Raw genomic sequence first — 18,853 nt, 5'->3', positions numbered from 1 at the left:
GGCTCTCATGGGCTGATAGCGTCGAGTCAGTGTTCATTCAGGGCGGGGCAGCACCAGCACACTACTCCACCAAACACCAACCTCCTCCACCACCCCATCACGGAAAAACGCCATGATTGTCATAAACATTTAAGGTGGACTGGAGTGTTTTGTTGCAATGTGAAAACAGGCCTGCAGAGGGCGCTGTTTCCATTCCACCTCAATAAAAGATACGATTCCTTTATTAATCCCAGCACAATGGGGAAGTTTGCATTGTCACAGCAGCAAGTGGACAGTAATAGAATATAAGATCAGCAAAAAAAAAAAAGAAGAATAAAGAACAATAAATAATAAGTACAAAAAAAACCTTATAAGAACAATAATAGTAAGAAATATGTAGTAAAATAATCATGACATTATTTAAATTATTTAGATTTAGATTTACAAGAGTAATAAATAAGCATAAAAGGACCAGTTCACAATTATTCAACTGTGTGCTTAAAAACAGCAGTAAGGTGTCTATTCCCATTCCTCCTGTTCACACTGACTATTAAAAGATCTCGTTTAAATGTGCTTTTAATGGAAAGTGATGGAGGAAAACATCTACAGAAAGTAGATGTGAAGCTTCTATTCAGCTTCAGCAGTCTGAGTTAGTCATATCAAGCGATATCTGACACATTTACGGTCTTTTTAAGCATCAAATTCCCTCTTAGTGTTTCCCTGTTGAGCTGTGGTGGAAGTATAGTAACAAAAAGACTTTGGCACTAAAAACACTTTAACGTTGAAACATAGAAGATGAAGATTTGACTCATTTGGACGACTGAAGCTTCATATTAGCTTCAGATTAAACTTTTGAATACTTTTTTTTTTTTTTACACAGATGGAGGACTGTGGATTCAGTCCTCCATCACTTCCATTGTACTTTGAAGGGATCTTCTAATGGACAGTATGAACAGGAGGATTCATTACAGTAAGAAAAAACTGGTTCCCTTGTTAAGTTGGGCTCCAGCCCGTTGTTTTTACATTTAGTACTGTAATTAAGTACAATTTTGAAGTACTTGAACTTTGCTTGAGTAGGTCTCATGGCCAAATCTACCATACAGGCAATCTGGGCAAGTTCCCAGGGGCCCTTAAGCAGGAAGGGGCCTCAGTGATGGGAGAGAAAAAATGTGGGTTTTTCTTTTGTTTGTTTGTTTTTGTCTGGTTCTACAGAAATACAACACAAAACACGACCCATTCTCTTAATGTTTTATTTTGAATTACTAAGTCATTATTTTGAGTTACTAAGTCATCATTTTAGATAGTTTTTCTTTATTTTGAGATAGTTTATCTTTATTTTGAGCCAGTATATCTAGTATATCTATTTTTGAGTTATTAAGTCATTATTTTGAGTTAGATTTTTAATATTTTGAGACAAGTCATTATTTAAAGATAGTATATCATTATTTTGAGTTACTAAGTCACTATTTTGAGATATTTAGTCATTATTTTTGTGATCGTTTTTCATGCTTTTGATTTACTGAGTCATTATCTTGAGAGTTTCTTATTGTTTTGAGTCAATAAGTCATTATTGTTGAGATAGTACATCATTATTTTGAATTAGTAAGTCATTATTTTGAGAGGTTTTCATTATTTTGAGTTAGTAAGTAATTATTTAGAGTTTTCATAACACTGGCGAATAAAACTCAGATAAAACCATCTTCGTTTCTGATCGGGGGGATTTCTCTCTTGCTGCTGCTTCTCTTCGCTTTCTCTCTCTGGGCGGGAGGAGGAAGGAGAAGGAGGGAGGATTTATCTCTTGCTCGCCGCGACTCTTTGTTCTCGTTTTCCCACAGTCTGCGCATGCGCCATATGTCTCCTTCATTGTGCCCTGTCTGAAGCTAAGCTAGCTGTCAATCCGCTCCTGCAGCATCACACCAGGGACCCTCCACAAGCTCTGCAGACGCCCTTTGCACACATTAGCACCGGTAAGACGCATTAATACCACTACTTACTCACAAATGCAACACTTTTATTGTATTGTATTTGTTTTAATATCATGCAAACAGCAGCTAGGTATAATCTCCAAGGTTAGCAAGATAACCTAGCATGCGTGCAGCTAAGGGTGCCTGTGTTATGTAATGATGTTCAGCCTTGTAATGCACAGTTTAATCCTTGGATGAGAGGTTTTTTCCCCTTGTGATGGTGCAGCCAGGTTTAGCAGCTTTATCTGCACAGGGTTTGTGACTATAGTTGCAGTAAAAAAGGTTTCTATTGTAAGCAGGAAGGGTTAACTTTACTCTAAAAAGTGACATACGCTAATTATAATCAGTCTAACCCTCTTTCTCTCTGTCTCTGTGTCTCTGTGGCCCATCTGTTGTCCCTTTGTCCTGAATAAAAGATGCAGTACACGACAATGAAGTCAGCTTCAGATTCAGGGTTAAGGGGAAACATGCATAGCTTAATATAAACCATCTGATACTTTCACTTATGAGCACACAAAAAAACCCTTAACATAGTTTAAATTCACTTTAACCTTAAAAAAATGATGATTTTACTGCTTTTTTAAAATGCATCCAGATAAAAAACACATTAACTTTACATTTAGACTCATCAAATCTTACTCACACTAACATATAAACCACAATTTATAAGTATATAGTATGGTGTTCTATTTGTGTGCTTGTGTGATAGGATTCTCTTAATTAGCTATATGTTATAATGTATGACTATTTGAATCTTTTAATTATATTTAGTGCATACTAGAATTGTTTCTATTCTTTGTGCTTCATTTTTGGTATTCATGGTTGTTCTATCTATTTATCTATCTATCTCTATGTTTGCATATTAGACTAAATTAACAAGGATACTCCAGAGACTCATTAATACACAGTGATTTTTAAAAGCCAGATTTGATAAGTGTAAGTATAGTGGGGTTTTTTATAATCTGGATCTAGTTTAATGTGATGTGGATGGGTTAAAAAAAGAGAGAAAAAGAAGCAGTGGAACCGTCCTTTTTTCTGTTTGCATACTGCTACTATGCAAAATAAATGATTCACAAATCTGGAAGTGGGTTTAAACAGTGTTAAGGGGTTTTTGCAACGATGTTTAACATTCTTTTCACAATCTTAAGTGATGCAAAAGCAGAAAATCAGCTGCTTAATAGCATTATATATTTCACCCTTAAGTTCTCCCCTAAATTTTCTCTTAATGCTGACTCAGAAGCTGACTTCATTGTCATTAAGTTAAGGGGAAACAAATAATGATATTTAGCAGCTGGTTCTGTGTGAAAAAGCATTAGACATCATAGCAAAATGCCTTAAAATTGTTTAAACCCACTTTCAGATTAGTGAAATCTTTATTTGGAAATGGTTTCACTAAATTTTTCTCCTTCATAAACACATTAGACTAGATCTAGATCAAAAACCCACTATACTAAGACTTATCAATAGCTTTCCACTATTTAAGTTGTCCAAATAGCTTCTTGATTCAACCAGATGCAAGAGCTGATGTTGCTGTTAGTTTCCCAGCTGCCTTTAAAGGAACAGCTTGTTCCTTTCTGCTGGAGCTCAGAGGAAAACCTGGTCAGGGTGATGGAGGAAATACTCAGATACTTTATTTAAATAAAAGTACCAATACAGCAATGTAAAAATACTCCATTACAAGTAAAAGTGCTGCATGAAACAGTAAAAGTACTGCAGTATTATGAGTGATGTAGTATGCAGTATTAAAGTAAAAGTACTGCAGTATTATGAGCGATGTAGTATGCAGTATTACAGTAAAAGTACTGCAGTATTATGAGCGATGTAGTATGCAGTATTACAGTAAAAGTACTGCAGTATTATCAGCGATGTAGTATGCAGTATTACAGTAAAAGTACTGCAGTATTATGAGCGACGTAGTATGCAGTATTACAGTAAAAGTACTGCAGTATTATGAGCGACGTAGTATGCAGTATTACAGTAAAAGTACTGCAGTATTATGAGCGATGTAGTATGCAGTATTACAGTAAAAGTACTTTAGTATTATGAGTGATGTAGTATGCAGTATTACAGTAAAAGTACTGCAGTATTATGAGTGATGTAGTATGCAGTATTACAGTAAAAGTACTGCAGTATTATGAGTGATGTAGTATGCAGTATTACAGTAAAAGTACTGCAGTATTATGAATGATGTAGTATGCAGTATTACAGTAAAGTACTGCAGTATTATGAGCGATGTAGTATGCAGTATTAAAGTAAAAGTACTGCAGTATTATGAGCGATGTAGTATGCAGTATTACAGTAAAAGTAGTGCAGTATAATGAGTGATGTAGTATGCAGTATTACAGTAAAAGTACTGCAGTATTATGAGTGATGTAGTATGCAGTATTACAGTAAAAGTACTGCAGTATTATGAGTGATGTAGTATGCAGTATTGCAGTAAAAGTACTGCAGTATTATGAATGATGTAGTATGCAGTATTACAGTAAAAGTAGTGGTTTGGTCCCTCTGACTGATATATTATTATATATGACATCATTAGATTATTAATAGTGAAGCATCAGTGTTAGAGCAGCATGTTACTGTTGTAGCTGCTGGAGGTGGAGCTAGTTTACACTACTACAGTTAGCTAGTTTAGTCCAGTGGTTCCCAACCTAGGGGTGGGGCCCCTCCAAAGGGTCAGCAGATAAATGTGAGGGGTGGTGAGATGATTAATGGGAGAAGAAAGAAGAAGAAACTAAGTTTTGATACACAAATGATCTCATTTCTGACTTTTATCTCCTGCAGCACAATGGCCGTCCCTCCTTCATACTCAGACCTCGGCAAAGCTGCCAAGGATATCTTCAGCAAGGGCTATGGTGAGTTTTTATTTTTTAACCAAAAAAAAAAAAAGAGTAAATGATTAACTATTAGAAATTCCTGAAAGACACACAAAGTCTGTACAAATGTGGTGTAAGACTTCTGTCCACTCTGCAGATAAAAATTTAGATTAAAGATATATTAATCTTTTTTTTTTTTGGGTGGCAGCAGATTGCAAAACCTGCAGAACACCAAAGATAAAGTGAAGTGTGGAAGCTTTAAAAGTATATGTGTGAGGTTTGAAATGACACCCAGAAAGCTTCTTATTACTGATTAAGCATGAGGTGGATAATATGGATTTAATATAAGTATATATACAATTTTACCACACAATATCTACATATGTGTGTGTATATATACATAGTGATTGAATACGTTTGACGTAATCCAGGTTAGATATTTTTTTTTAAACAGACGAAGTGAACATTTTACTGCAGATACTTTTAGGTCACACAAAATAAATGCTGTTTAAAAAAATAATTTCTTTGCTTTTTCTGCCTCTTTAAGGCCATGACAACATAAAATAGGGCTGGGCAATATATCGATATTATATCGATATCGTGATATGAGATTAGATATCTTCTTAGATTTTGGATATCGTAATATCGTGATATGTCATCAGAGTTTTCATTTCCTGGTTTTAAAGACTGCATTACTATAATATGATGTAATTTTCTGAACTTAACGGACTGTTACCTTTTACCCACTTTGTCATTATATCCACATTACTGATGATTATTTATCAAACATTTCATTGTGTAAATATTCTGTGAAAGCATCAAGAGTCATCTCTACATTATTGTTGCAATATCGATATCAAGGTATTTGGTCAAATATATCGTGATACTTGATTTTGTCCATATCGCCCAGCTCTAGACTGAACTAAAAAGAATGTCCACAAGAATTAAAAATGATGAAAATGTAGTTTAAAATGTTGTTATATTTGATTCATCATGCACCACAATACTGCTAACATACAAGTCTGTTTATTTGTTTAAATCCTTTCAGGCTTTGGTGTTGTGAAGCTGGACCTCAAGACCAAATCACAAAGTGGAGTGGTGAGGAAACTTGTTTTTGTTAATGCTGTGTCCCCCGTTCATCCCTCCTGCCTTCACCTTATCCTGCCATCACTTAGAAAACTTTAATCCCAACCCCCACAAGGCTCCAAAAACACCCCCTTTTTTCCAAATCTGTCTTAAAACAACTGTCAAGAGCCCAAACGAATATTAAATGTTTTTTCTTGCTGTAATCATTCCTCCTGTTCATACTGACCATTAAAAGATGCTTTCATAATGCACTTACAATGGAAGTGAAGGAGGACTAAATTCACAGTCCTCCTTCTGTGCAAAATTAATGTGTTTAAAAGTTGATCTGAAGCTAATATGAAGCTTCAGTCGTCCAAAAGAAAGAAAAGAAAACAAAGAAAGAAAAAGGAGGAGGAATGAAAGAAAGAAAGAAAAAAGGAGGAAGGAGGAAAGAAAAAGGTGAAGAAAGAAAGAAGAAAGAAAAGGGAGGACGAAGATGAAGAAAGAAAGAGAAGTGGGAAAAAGCAAAAGAAAAAAAGAAAAGGGAGGATGAAGAAAGAAAGAGAAGAGGGGAAAAAGCGAAAGAAAGAAAGAAAGAAAGAAAGAAAGAAAGAAAGAAAGAAAGAAAGAAAGAAAAAGGAAGGAGGAAAGAAAGAAAGAAAAGGGAGGACGAAGATGAAGAAAGACAGAGAAGAGGGAAAAGGCATAAGAAAGAAGAAGGATAAAGAAAGAAAAGGGAGGAAGGAGGAAAGAAAAAGGAGGAAGGAGGAAAGAAAGAATGAAAGAAGCAAAGAAAGAAAAAGGAGGACGAAGATAAAGAAAGAAAGATGAGGAAGGGAAGAAGAAGAAAGAACAAGGAAGATCAAGGATATTCATCTTCTATGTTTCAACGTTAAAGTGTTTTTAGTACCAAAGTCTTTTTGTTACTATACTTCCACCACAGCTCAACAGGGAAACACTAAAGCTGCGTTCACACCAAAAGCGTCTGACACGAATTGAGCAGCAAGTCTACATAGAAAATGAATGTAAATGGCGCGATAACAAGCGATTTTATATCAGGCGGTGCGAATGAAGCGTCTGAAGCGAATGAATGAATGAATCAAGCGTCTGAAGCGAATGAATGAATCAATCAAGCGTCTGAAGCGACATCCAATCAGCGGCGAGTTTCTCCTGATGTCACAAGCGCGAATGAACCAATGATCCAAAAATTTATATTTATAATTAAGTGGCACGATAGAAGCGATTTTTTCGCGTTTTTTTTAGACGCTTTTGGTCTGAACGCCCCTTAAGAGGGAATTTGATGCTAAAAAGACAGTAAATGTGTCAGATATCACTTGATATGATTAACTCAGACTACTATCATCTACTTTTAAATGCATCATTTTACACTGAAAAGCAACATTTGAAGGAGATCTTTTTATAGTCAGTATTAAAAGGAGGAATGATTACAGCAAAGGAAAAACCTGACTGCTGGTTTAAAGACACACTGAAAACTTATAAACTCATCCTTTTAAGTTTCAATAACTGATTTCCTGCTGTAACCCTGAACTGGAAGGTTTACAGGCGAGCGATGCTGCTTGGCTTTAACCTTTCTGCTCTGTTCTAGAGAAACACAACAGGCCTGTTTGGGTTTTTTTTTTTAAGTGTTTGCGGCCTGTGTGTGTCTCTCTGTCTGCACTCTCCTAACCCCTGCTCTGTCTCCACGCTGCTGCTCTGGACTGCTCACTGCTCTAATGTTAGATGGTAAGATCGGTGTATCAGAGCCCCGAGTTCATTCATCATGAGTTTCTGTCCCTGTTCTGTTCATTCATATAACGACCATTGTTCAGTTTAACATCATTTTTTATTGTTATCATGGTCTTGATGTTTTATTGTCTTTGTGATAATCATTTATAAAGCATGAAAATCGATGTGTGACTTTCTTTCCTGTCATAATCAGCTCTAACTTTCTGTCTCGATACTGTTTATATATGTTGAATACACATTAACCCTCATACTGTACATCCTGCTCTCCATTAAACTGTCTTTCTGTGGTTTTATATAGTTTTTAATCTTCCTGTCGTCCTCCCGGGTCAAATTCAGCCCGTCTGTTTTGACTGTTTCTTCTTTCCTTCCTCCCTTCCTTCACTCTCTTTCCATCCTCCCTCCTTTCCTTCCTTCTTCCTTCCTTCCTCCCTCCTTCCCTCCTTCCTCCCTCCTTTCCTCCCTCCTTTCCTTCCTTCCTTCCCTCCTCTAATTCCTTCCCTTCTTCCTCCCTCCTTCTCTCTTTCTTTCCTCCCCATTACCTTCCTTCTTTCCTCTGTCCTTCTTTCCTTCCTCCCTCCTTTACTCCCTCCTTCGTCCCTCCTTTCCTTCCTTCCTTCCCTCCTTTCCTTGCTTCCCTCCTTTCCTTCCTCCCTTCTTCCTCCCTCCTTTCCTTCATCCCTCCTTTCCTTCCTTCCTCTCTTCCATCCTTCCTTCCTTCCTTGACTCGAGGACAACAGGAGGGTTAAACAGGTTGTGTTTGCTGTGATCATTCTTCCTGTTCATGGGTCAGTAACAAATAAAGGTTGGCAAGATAAGCAAATCAAAAATATGTTAAAAAATAGTTTTAAAAGCAGCATTAGGTTTGTTAAAATGTACATTCTGTATTTTTGTTGGTTTTATATAATTTGAAATGACATTTGCACCATTTTTTTTTTTACCAAAAGTAAGACTGAATGCTCCTGAAAATTTCAAATGGTGTAACCACAAAAGAAAGAAATGTAATGCTTCCTGATTTACATGATGAACCAGATTAAATTTAATTAAATATGCGACTATAGTCCAGAGCCAACTGTCAATCACAGCTATCGTCAAAGCTACTTATAAGCCCAGAATGACTCGTAAAAATAATGATTGACTCAGTAGTTTGAGGCCTTTTTGAATGGGACTCAGTGGGAGCATCTAGTGGCCGTCGGTGGTACTACAGTCTTCATATATGATAGCTGCAGCTTGCTTCATACTGATCATTAATAGTTTTTTATTAATCTGTTAACTTTTCTTTTTATTTAAGATTATTTTTGCACAGATCAAAGACAAAAGGAGTTTGTCTCACCTTCATTTATATTACATTTTTAGCTTTTTTTTTTTTAGCTTTAGGAAGCGATTATTTAAGAGTATGAACAGGAGGAATGATTGCAGCCAACTATATCCGTTTCAGTGTACATATGAGGATATGACTAACTTGTCCTTTTTAAATGTTTAGCATGTTTTATTTTTTGTATTTCTTTATAGCTTACAGGAAATTAAATTTTTTTGCTCAGTTGATGTTAGAATGACTCTTTCCCTCTCTTTCTCTCTCTAATTTAACCCCCTTTTTTGGTTTTCGATACTCTTTGGAACATTTTTTAAGCAAACAAGCAATCAAAAACTAATGCTTCGTTCTCTCTTGTCTCCTCCTGCTTAAATCACATCAGGAGTTCAACACATCTGGCTCCAGTAACACAGACACAGGAAAGGCTGCCGGGAGCCTGGAGACCAAATACAAGATGAAGGAGCTCGGCCTGAGCTTCAACCAGAAGTGGAACACAGATAACACGCTGGCGACTGAAGTTACTGTGGAGGACCAGGTACAGTCACAGAAAAATGTCCAAACCATTGATGAAATGTATATTGTACAAGTGTGTTGACACAAAGTGCTGCTTTATCCACAGCTGGCTCAAGGATTGAAGGTTGCCTTGGACACGTCTTTTGTACCAAACACAGGGTGAGTTTATTTTATATATGAATTAGATAGATAGATATCGTGTCTTGATGGATTGCATGAAACGTTTCGTAAGGAGTATAAACTGTGGGTAAAAACTAAACCATAGGTGTTTGTGTGTGTGTGTGTGTGTGTGTTAATAATTAGCTGCTATTTTCACAGTTTTCTGAATGGCCCGAGGAGTTAGACGAATAGATTTCACCTTCCTATTTCTTCTTTTTTTTTGAGTCACCACATTTGAAATTAGACTAATCTATCTTTAACCTTCCTCCACATGTTTAATTATTATTTTTACTGATCTGATCTGACCTTATTTTTAACAAGAAGAAAACTGGTGATTCAGAAGTCTTTTAAAATGTTGTATTTTACTTGACTTTATATTTTCTATTTATTCTGTTTTATACTATTTTAAAATTATGACTGTTGATTTGAATGATGTTTATTTTCTATCTTATGTTACATAGCTTTTTGTTTTTTTAAAAACATTTTATACAAATATACATTTATTGTATGAAAGGTACTATACAAATAAAGTTGTTATTATTATTGTTATTATAAACAAACAAACAACATGACAAGACTAAAATCAATGTGTTCGTCCATCTCTAAATGCACATCTTTCCTACTCCCAGTAAGAAGCCCCTTAGTTCTGTCTGAAGATTTATTGCAGCTATAATTGATATTAATTACAATTCTCATTATTCACTCTGTAGAAATAGATTCACTTGTTGATTTTTAATAATTAGTGCAGCTACAATGAATATATATGAATATATATGACTCTGCAGCTCCTCTCGGGTTTACGGAGCTTTATAGTGAGTTTCAGCTCATTGTTTAGCTGTTTGCCTGCAACTTTACTGTTTCAGTTCACACTCAGTGCTCTCATAGCGTCATTTTCAGAGAGAAAGCTGTAAAAAAATAAAAAGCCACTGTACACTACCTGCTAACAGACACAGTTATCTGTAGACTAGCTGGTGAACATAGTGGAGCATTTAGATATTTCCCTCAGGAGTTGGTAGAGAGTATAAAACAGAGCTAAAAGAGAGTGAATATTGGACTTACGTTCAGCAGGTGAATGAAATGAATGATCATTAACTGCTTGATGTGGAAATAAACAACTATCAAGTCCAACATATCAACTTTTTAAGAGGTGATGATGTGTCTTGTTTCTGCTGCCCTCAAGTGGACAAAACAGTAATTGCATGCAGGTTTAAAAAAACACAAATATATATCAGGCTTGGTCTTTTCATGAGATTTATTGATAATAAGACAAATAAAACATATTTACTCATCCTTTTTAATAGAATATCATATATAAACTAACTTTTAACTTCATGCATTTGTTGTTTTTTGTTTGTTTTTTTAGTAAGAAGAGTGGCAAGCTGAAGTCGGGCTACAAGCGCGACTACGTCAACCTGGGCTGCGACGTCGACTTCGAGGGTCCCATCATCCACGCCACGGCCGTGCTTGGCTACGAGGGCTGGCTGGCCGGCTACCAGATGGCCTTCGACACGGCCAAGTCCAAACTGGCCCAGAACAACTTCGCTCTGGGATACAGGGCCGGAGACTTCCAGCTGCACACCAATGTGTGAGTACTGCAGGGGATTGTTGCTGGTTTTGAGTTATTCTCAACATGTTTTTTCAATTAAGACAAAAGAAATTCAATAGTCAGAAAGAAATTGAGACTTTATTGTACAAGCAAAGTGAGAGCTGCTCCATGGATCAGACACTGACTGGCTAAAGGGAAACTCATCCTTTTATATACCTGTGTGAGCTTAAAGGTACTTTCCTTTGCTCCTGCTTAGGATTATACATCATGATATCCAAACCTTTCTCAAATAACCATTACAGTGCATTGACATAACTGGTCATTTTAATTCCCCATTAATGGCACAAGGCATTTATTTATTTATATATTTTTTTAAGCACTTTATTTATGGCCTTTTTTCAGGTTACAGAACAATTAACAGCGATACAACTCCGCCCATCACAAGGCTGAAAGAAAAATAAATAAATTAAATTAAATTTAAAAAAAATAGAAATAAAATAATGTATGGGTCAATGATGTGATGCAACCCAGTGTCAATTGGTGTAACCAGCATTTTTTCATAAAATTCTGATTATATACAGGAAAATAAATGTGAACTAAAATGTGGAATAAATATAATCCACTTTTGTAAAAACACTGTTTTTTGACAACTTTTACATAATTTGTCACAAATTATTTAGAAAATTATTTTTTAGGATATGTCCTGCTCAATATTGACAAAATGCTTTAAAATTTAAATGTAGAAATACTGCAAAATGTTTCTTTTTATTTGATGCTTTTTAAAATGAAGTAATTATTTGTATAAATACACTTAAATACACTGTAGGTGGATAAAATATTTAATATGTATCATTCTTTTGTGGTTACACCATTTGACATTTTCAGGAGCATTCAGTCTTACTTTTGGTGATACACATGCACTCATATATACATACATACATGCATACAAAAACACCCACATTAAAAGAAAATATAGTTTAATATATAGCTTATATAGACTCTCAATAAGTATAATCTTGTATAGAAAGCATGATAGGGACACACACTCAGATCCAGCTGGTCGTTTCATACGTGTGAAGATTGATCTGTTAGAGTGATGTCATAGATTTTAAAAGTCTCCTGTGTCTCTGGTGAAGCTTAAAAAGTCTGAGAAAATAACCCTGATGGGATTTAAGATAAATTTTTTACACGTGTTTAAATGTTGGAAAGACTTGGAGGTGTTTATCAGGCAGGGAGGGTCTCAAGAAATGTCAAAATATATTACAAAAAATAGTTCATGTAGTTACATCCTGGGAATTGTACAGTTCAGCATTTTGTTGGAGCAATTCTAGAGACTAAAAGTTTCTCATCTTCTCTTGTAAGAATACGTTTTTTAAAAATCTGTCTCTTGTTAGTCGTCAACTTTTATGGAAGTGTTGATGTGAGACTAAATCTGTGAAGTGTTCCTCTTTATATAAAACCAGATGTCCTGTTTTTAGCTTTTAATATCTCAGGGTTTAAAAACAAAGCAACATCTACTTCTTACACTCTTTCACTATTAATGCTTATCCACTAGTTGTGTAGATAAACTCTTAACATTTGGCAGCAACTCACAACAGACAAAGAGAGGAAATGTAGGAAATACGTCTGTAAAAACATTTTGTTTTGCAGAAATGTTGTTTTTCCTGCTTTCTTTCAGTATCATTAATCTCTGTGTATTTCAACTCCTTCTTACATTGTCATATGTGTATTTATATATAATTATTTTAAATTTTTAAAGGGGTATATTTGTCAAATTAAGTGTGTGTTTGTGTACTTCTGTTTGCAAACTCCATTAAGTCAGTAAATATTTCGGACATGGCTTGTGTGATAGCGACTCTGTTTACAGCAAGAATGTCCAAACACCTTCATATAAAAGGAGGGAAACGACATGTGGCTGCAGGTTTTCACTCCAGGCTCCACTCGTTTAATTAACGTGTTCGCATAAGTGGAAAACAAAAAACCTGCAGGCGGTGCAAAGGTTTTATGTAACAGTTTGGTAAAGCAGGCAGGATTTATTATAACACTATAATCCTGCAGAGAAATTGGACAGATGCACTTTTCTTTCATCCTTCCTTCCATCTTTCCTTCCTCCCTTCCTTCCTTCCTTCCTTCCTTCCATCTTTCCTTCCTCCCTTCCATCTTTCCTTCCTCCCTTCCTTCCTTCCATCTTTCCTTCCATCTGTCCTTAATGCCTTTCTTCCTTCCTTCATTCTGTCCGTCCTTCCTCCCTTTCTTCCCTCCCTCCTTCCTTCCATCTTTCCTTCCTCCCTTCCTTCCATCTGTCCTTAATGCCTTTCTTCCTTCCATCTTTCCTTCTTCCCTTTCTTCCTTCCTTCATTCTGTCCGTCCTTCCTCCCTTTCTTCCCTCCCTCCTTCCTTCCATCTTTCCTTCGTTCTGTCCTTCTGTCTGTCCTTCTTCCCTTTCTTCCTTCCTTCATTCCGTCCGTCCTTCCTCCCTTTCTTCCCTCCCTCCTTACTTCCATCTTTCCTTCCTCCCTTTATTTCCTTCCTGTCTTCTTGTCGTTCCCTCCTTCCTTTCATCCTTCCCTCTCACTTTTCTTTCATCCTTCCTTCCATCTTTCCTTCCTTCCTTCCATCTGTCCTTACTGCCAGGATTTGTGTGCATGAATGTTTCTGACTCAGCATCTCTCTCTCTCTTTCTCAGTAACGACGGGACCGAGTTCGGCGGCTCCATCTACCAGAAGGTGAACGATGAGCTGGAGACAGCGGTCACTCTGGCTTGGACCGCCGGCAGCAACAACACTCGCTTCGGCATCGCAGCCAAATACAAGCTGGATAAAGACACCTCTCTGTCTGTGAGTGAAGGAAACATTGAATTACAGCTCTCTCAAGAAAATATCTCATGAATGATTCTGCTGTTTTGTTTATTTTGGGTTTGTATTTTTTAGCTTCATGTAATGTCTTGTTTCATCTCTGCAGGCCAAAGTGAATAACGCCAGTCTGATCGGAGTTGGATACACCCAGAGCCTCCGGCCAGGTAGGCTCCAGTCTGTGTAGTCTAATGCATCATCAGCCACAAATCATCTTCAGTAATAATACAACTTTAAAGTAGTGCAACACAAAAAGATAAACTGTGTTTCACAGAATATGAACAATACATCAAAATTGATTCTTTTGAGGTGGGCTGTTGCAGACGGATGCACGTTTTTCAAAAGTTGGGGATAAATCAAACTTTACAGTAATTCAATTTAGCAGAAACAACGTACATCTGAGAGTTGATGCAACATGAGCAGGGCTGCAGAGAAGAAGTTTATTCTTAAACATTTCTTCTTCTTGAAGATACTCGTTCATGTTACTGCCATCTATTCTATCTGTTATGAAGCTTTTTTTTTTTTTAAATAGATAAAATAAGCAGCTTTTAAATCAGATATTATTACAAAAAACACCTGCTTTTTTTAAATTCAGTTTAATTTTGTAAATGCATCATCAGCAACATGTTTACAGCCATAAATCATCTTCAATAATAAACAAACTTAAGTTATGCAACACAAAAAGATTGATTTTGTTTAGGAGTGCTGTTGCAGACCGATGTACATTTTTCAAAAGTTGAGGATAAATCAAACTTTACAGTCATTTCATTTAGCAGATGATTTTATCCTAAGCAACGTACATCTGAGAGTTAATGCAACATAAGCAGTAACGCAGAGAAGAAGTCGTTTGTTTGTTTTTATGGGTCTCTAATAACAAGATTTAGATTAGATTCTTAAAGGTACTCGTGTAATCGTCGTGTTATCTGTTCTTGGGAAAAAGGCAGCTGTGGAGGCCGGTCTCTCTCTGTGTGAGATGTTTATAATCTGTAACAGACGATCTGAAGAACGCTGCCTGGCTTGGCGTCAAACGTTCGAGAGGATGAAGATCTAAGAGATGATACGACTCCAGATGTTGGTTTGGGACAGCTCATTTTTGGTTTTTTATAATATCTGATATAATTCTGCTTATTTTATCTCTTTAAAAAGAGTTTCATAACAGTTTCTTCTGAGGAATCGATGCCGTTAACATAAACAAGTATCTTTAAGTATAAGAAGAAGTGACAGAAGAAAAACAAACAAAAAACTTCTTCCATGCATCCCTGCTTGTGTTGCATTATCCATCAGATGTACGTCACTTTGGGTAAAAGCCAAATTAAACTGTATATTTCATCTGATTTAAAGCTGCTTAATTTATCTCTTTAAAAAAGCTTCATCGCAGCTTCTACTGAAGAATAGATGCCGCGAACATAAACAAGTATCTTCAAGAATAAGATGAAATGTTTAAGAAAAGACAAAAGACACAAAAACATACAAACAAACAAACAAAAAAGCAATGAAATTGTATATTTTGGGGTTTTTTGTGTTAATATCTGATTTAATTCTGCTTATTTTATGTATATATATATCTATAGTGGAAAACAAGCGAGTTGTGCTGTATGTCCTGTGGTTTCTGTGCAGTTATTTAATGCTCGGAAGCTCAACTTTTTAACCTAAAAGCTGCAGCACTGCTCTTATAGCAGTTAATCTCTACAGATAAAGAACTCAAACAGTGTTTTTGTCGCCAACTTGGTAGCTGCTACTTCCTCCTGATATTTCAGTAGCTTCATTTTTTAGAATTTAGCTTCACCCACAAACGTTACCACAGCCTGGGGTCAGAGGTCAATGATTGCATCGTCGCTCCACTCTGCACGGAGCTGCTGCAAAACACCACATTAACCATAATGGAGAGGCACACACACACACACACATATACACACACACAGAGAACACACACACGCCATATTTCTGCGATAGAATAAGCCACAAGAAATTAGACTTTATCAAATGAAAATAGGTCAAGATTTATAAAGAGGTGAGACTTCAGTAAGCTGTGAAATGTTTAATAAAACATGAGGATTATTCTTTATTATATTATATTATTATTAAGTCTGAAACTGTATGTATTATACTTTTTATACATGTATATTAATAGTCAGACTAATCTGCTGGAGTGGTTAAAGGCCGTCGCTCTGAGGCACCTCAGTGGTGGAAATGAAGGAAGTGTAAATGAATTAACCTCAGGTGCAATGAGGAGAACACAGAAGTACCATCTCCTTTTTTTAAAAATAAGTAATGTAATATTTCTTCGCATCCAGAAAAACCAGGCCCACCTCCCACTTTTTAAAAACTTTAAAACCTCTGTACTACAACAGAAAGTGAGAGTTAATTACTTCTTCTTTGTGGGTTTTTTTGCAGGTGTGAAGGTTACCCTCTCTGCTCTGATCGACGGGAAGAACTTCAACGCCGGTGGACACAAAGTGGGGATGGGCTTCGAGCTGGAAGCATAAAGAGAGAGAACAACCTCGAGTCGGGACCCCTTCCAATGAAAAAGAAGAAAAAGCCCCTCACACACACACACACACACACACACACACACACACACACACACACACACACTCCTCTGTCCCTATTCACCACCATCATCATGTAGCACCTCCTCTCCTCCTCCTCCTCCCTTCTCTCAGTTCACACACTTATCAAGCATTTTTGACAGTAATAGTCGAGTCCGAGCTTCTTTAACCCCCCCCCCCTTACCACCCCATCAAGAAAGGAGCTGTGAGGTTGAAACTGACGGTGCATAATGTGGTTTGTTACCGGGTTTTTTTCTGGTTATTGAAGCAGAAACTATTTATTTCCCCTTGTTAGGTAGATCGATTGTTGATGACGTAGCTATCGGTGTACGTGTGTAGCTCATTTTTACATAAAGTTTCAGTTTTTTTTCCAGCTGTTCCTAAACGCATATAAAAGAATGTGGGATGCAGAGCTTAAAACAATAAAAGAAGAAGCTTATTTGCTTGGTTAACAGGAAGAAAAAAAAGGTGCAGAGTGTTTTGTTTTGTTTGATTTGCTCAGTTTTGTTGTCCACTTTTAAATCCATGTACATGTTTTTTTTGTTACAACACATTTTAATGAGGAGTGTTTTTTGGACATTATTTAATCGATTTACAGGAGCAATGAGATGCTCCCCAAATGATCTTTTAATCCTTTTTTTTGTGACTTCTCATTTTTAAATCGGTAGGTGAAATCAATGTAGTGGAATCTTCCGGTAGCTTTATATTAATTAGTTAGGTAGTTAGGTAGCTTATATTATTCCTTACATTTCTACAATATTGTTTTCATCTGTCTTGTCTTTAGAGCAGCGGTCACAAAGAACGAGGACGTCATCATTTGAGGATTTTTTTTTATTTTTTTTCTCTTATTTCTTCTTCTTTGGTTGTTTTTGCATAGACGGTCTCGTAGGTATCTTTAGCGGTTCAGTGGCACCGGGCGTGTTAACTTCGACAGCCAGCTGTTTCCTCATGTTGCTCTTGGGACTGCACTCGTTACTGTCAGCGCTCTCTCTCTCTCTCTCTCTCTCTCTCTTTCTCTTTCTTTCTCTTGATTTCTTTCTCTATCTACACTCCTCAGATCTGTACAGTTTATTGTTCTCTCAATGATTCCAGTCAAAGAAAAACAAAATGCTTAATAGGATAAATGTGAGAAGGGTGTAAAGTCCCAACTGTCTTACGTCTTTATCCTGTCTCTCCTCCTGTCTTTTTTTTTCTTTGGTTTATACATTTAAAATATGTATTTCCATCTAATTATGTTGTCATGATTTTAAAACTCATTTCTTTGTCATTTTAGACACAGTACCTCATTTTTTTTCCAATGTCAACTAAGGGAATTCTAATAATAAAGTAAAAAAAAAAACATGTTTTAAAGTTTGTATTTCTTTGTGTGAAAGTAGAAACACTTAATTTTTTTTATCAAGATCTTCCTCAGCAGATTAAATTTGTCACACACACAAAATTTGCTGGGGAGAAAAAAAATGGATAAAGTTGAAAGCCTTGGAAAAGTAAGCCAGTAAGTGGACCTTGAGTTAAAGTAACAGTTTTTAACATTTTGGGAAATACTAACCAGAGACCAAAATGTGAAGGTTTAAAAGGCGTCTTTAATTTCAAGGCACTCACCGCACATTAACATTAGTAAAGATACCTGAACACAGAACAATAACACAATGATGACTGATTAAAAAAACAACAAATTACTCTTAATGCTAATACAAGTCTGCTTTTACTTTAAAATTGTGTCTGAAAGTGAACATATAGTCCATGTATATATATATATATATATATATATATATATATATATATATATATATATAGGAACATATATTTTAATAAATAAACTAGTGAGGAACCACGTATTAACAAACAAAGAAGATATAACCTGTTTCGATGTTCGCATCACATTTCTGTCCAAAAAAAAAAAAAAGACAAGTCTTATATATCCTAAAATGATTGTTAGATGCATTTTACATTTATGAGCTTCCTCACTTTAAATTAAGGATGAATGTTTGTGTTTTATCTCTAAAAATGAGCAGTAATAAGCATCCTTCACTGGTTTCTTTACAATCAGCATTCATGTCTGGTTGAGCTGCCTGAAAATATTTATAGTGAAATATGCGTTTCATCAGAAGATTTAAAGAGTCAGTTCACTTAATAATCACATAACATATTTTTCTAATTTACTTCAGTTTAATCTAAATATAAAGATAATTTACTTTATCCACAGTTTGAATTGAAGAAAAAAAACAACTGGTTGCATTTTCTATGAAACCCATGTCTATAAAATACATCATAAACATTATGCTTATAATGCATTAAAATCTGCTTATAGCACTGTATAATTCTAGTTTTAAGCACTTATAAACATTCAATATGCTT

General features: G+C 35.9%; 1 protein-coding gene across 1 annotated transcript; it reads left to right on the top strand.

The window, feature by feature from the left end:
- The first annotated feature begins 23 nt into the window (after window positions 1-23).
- zgc:56235 (Voltage-dependent anion-selective channel protein 2-like) lies at window positions 24-17,841 on the top strand. Its single transcript, XM_062434545.1, has 10 exons — window positions 24-134; window positions 1,815-1,946; window positions 4,728-4,798; window positions 5,808-5,857; window positions 9,262-9,414; window positions 9,499-9,551; window positions 10,915-11,136; window positions 13,784-13,934; window positions 14,059-14,116; window positions 16,344-17,841. The coding sequence occupies exons 3-10, from the start codon at window positions 4,732-4,734 to the stop codon at window positions 16,433-16,435; spliced, it is 846 nt and encodes a 281-aa protein (XP_062290529.1). The 5' UTR covers window positions 24-134; window positions 1,815-1,946; window positions 4,728-4,731; the 3' UTR covers window positions 16,436-17,841.
- Window positions 17,842-18,853: the final 1,012 nt, after the last annotated feature.

Source organism: Scomber scombrus, chromosome 15 (assembly GCF_963691925.1).
Source record: "Scomber scombrus chromosome 15, fScoSco1.1, whole genome shotgun sequence".
In the NCBI taxonomy this organism is placed as follows: Eukaryota; Metazoa; Chordata; class Actinopteri; order Scombriformes; family Scombridae; genus Scomber; species Scomber scombrus.
Note: the sequence above shows the minus strand (reverse complement) of the source record. Positions and strands in the feature narration are given on the sequence as shown.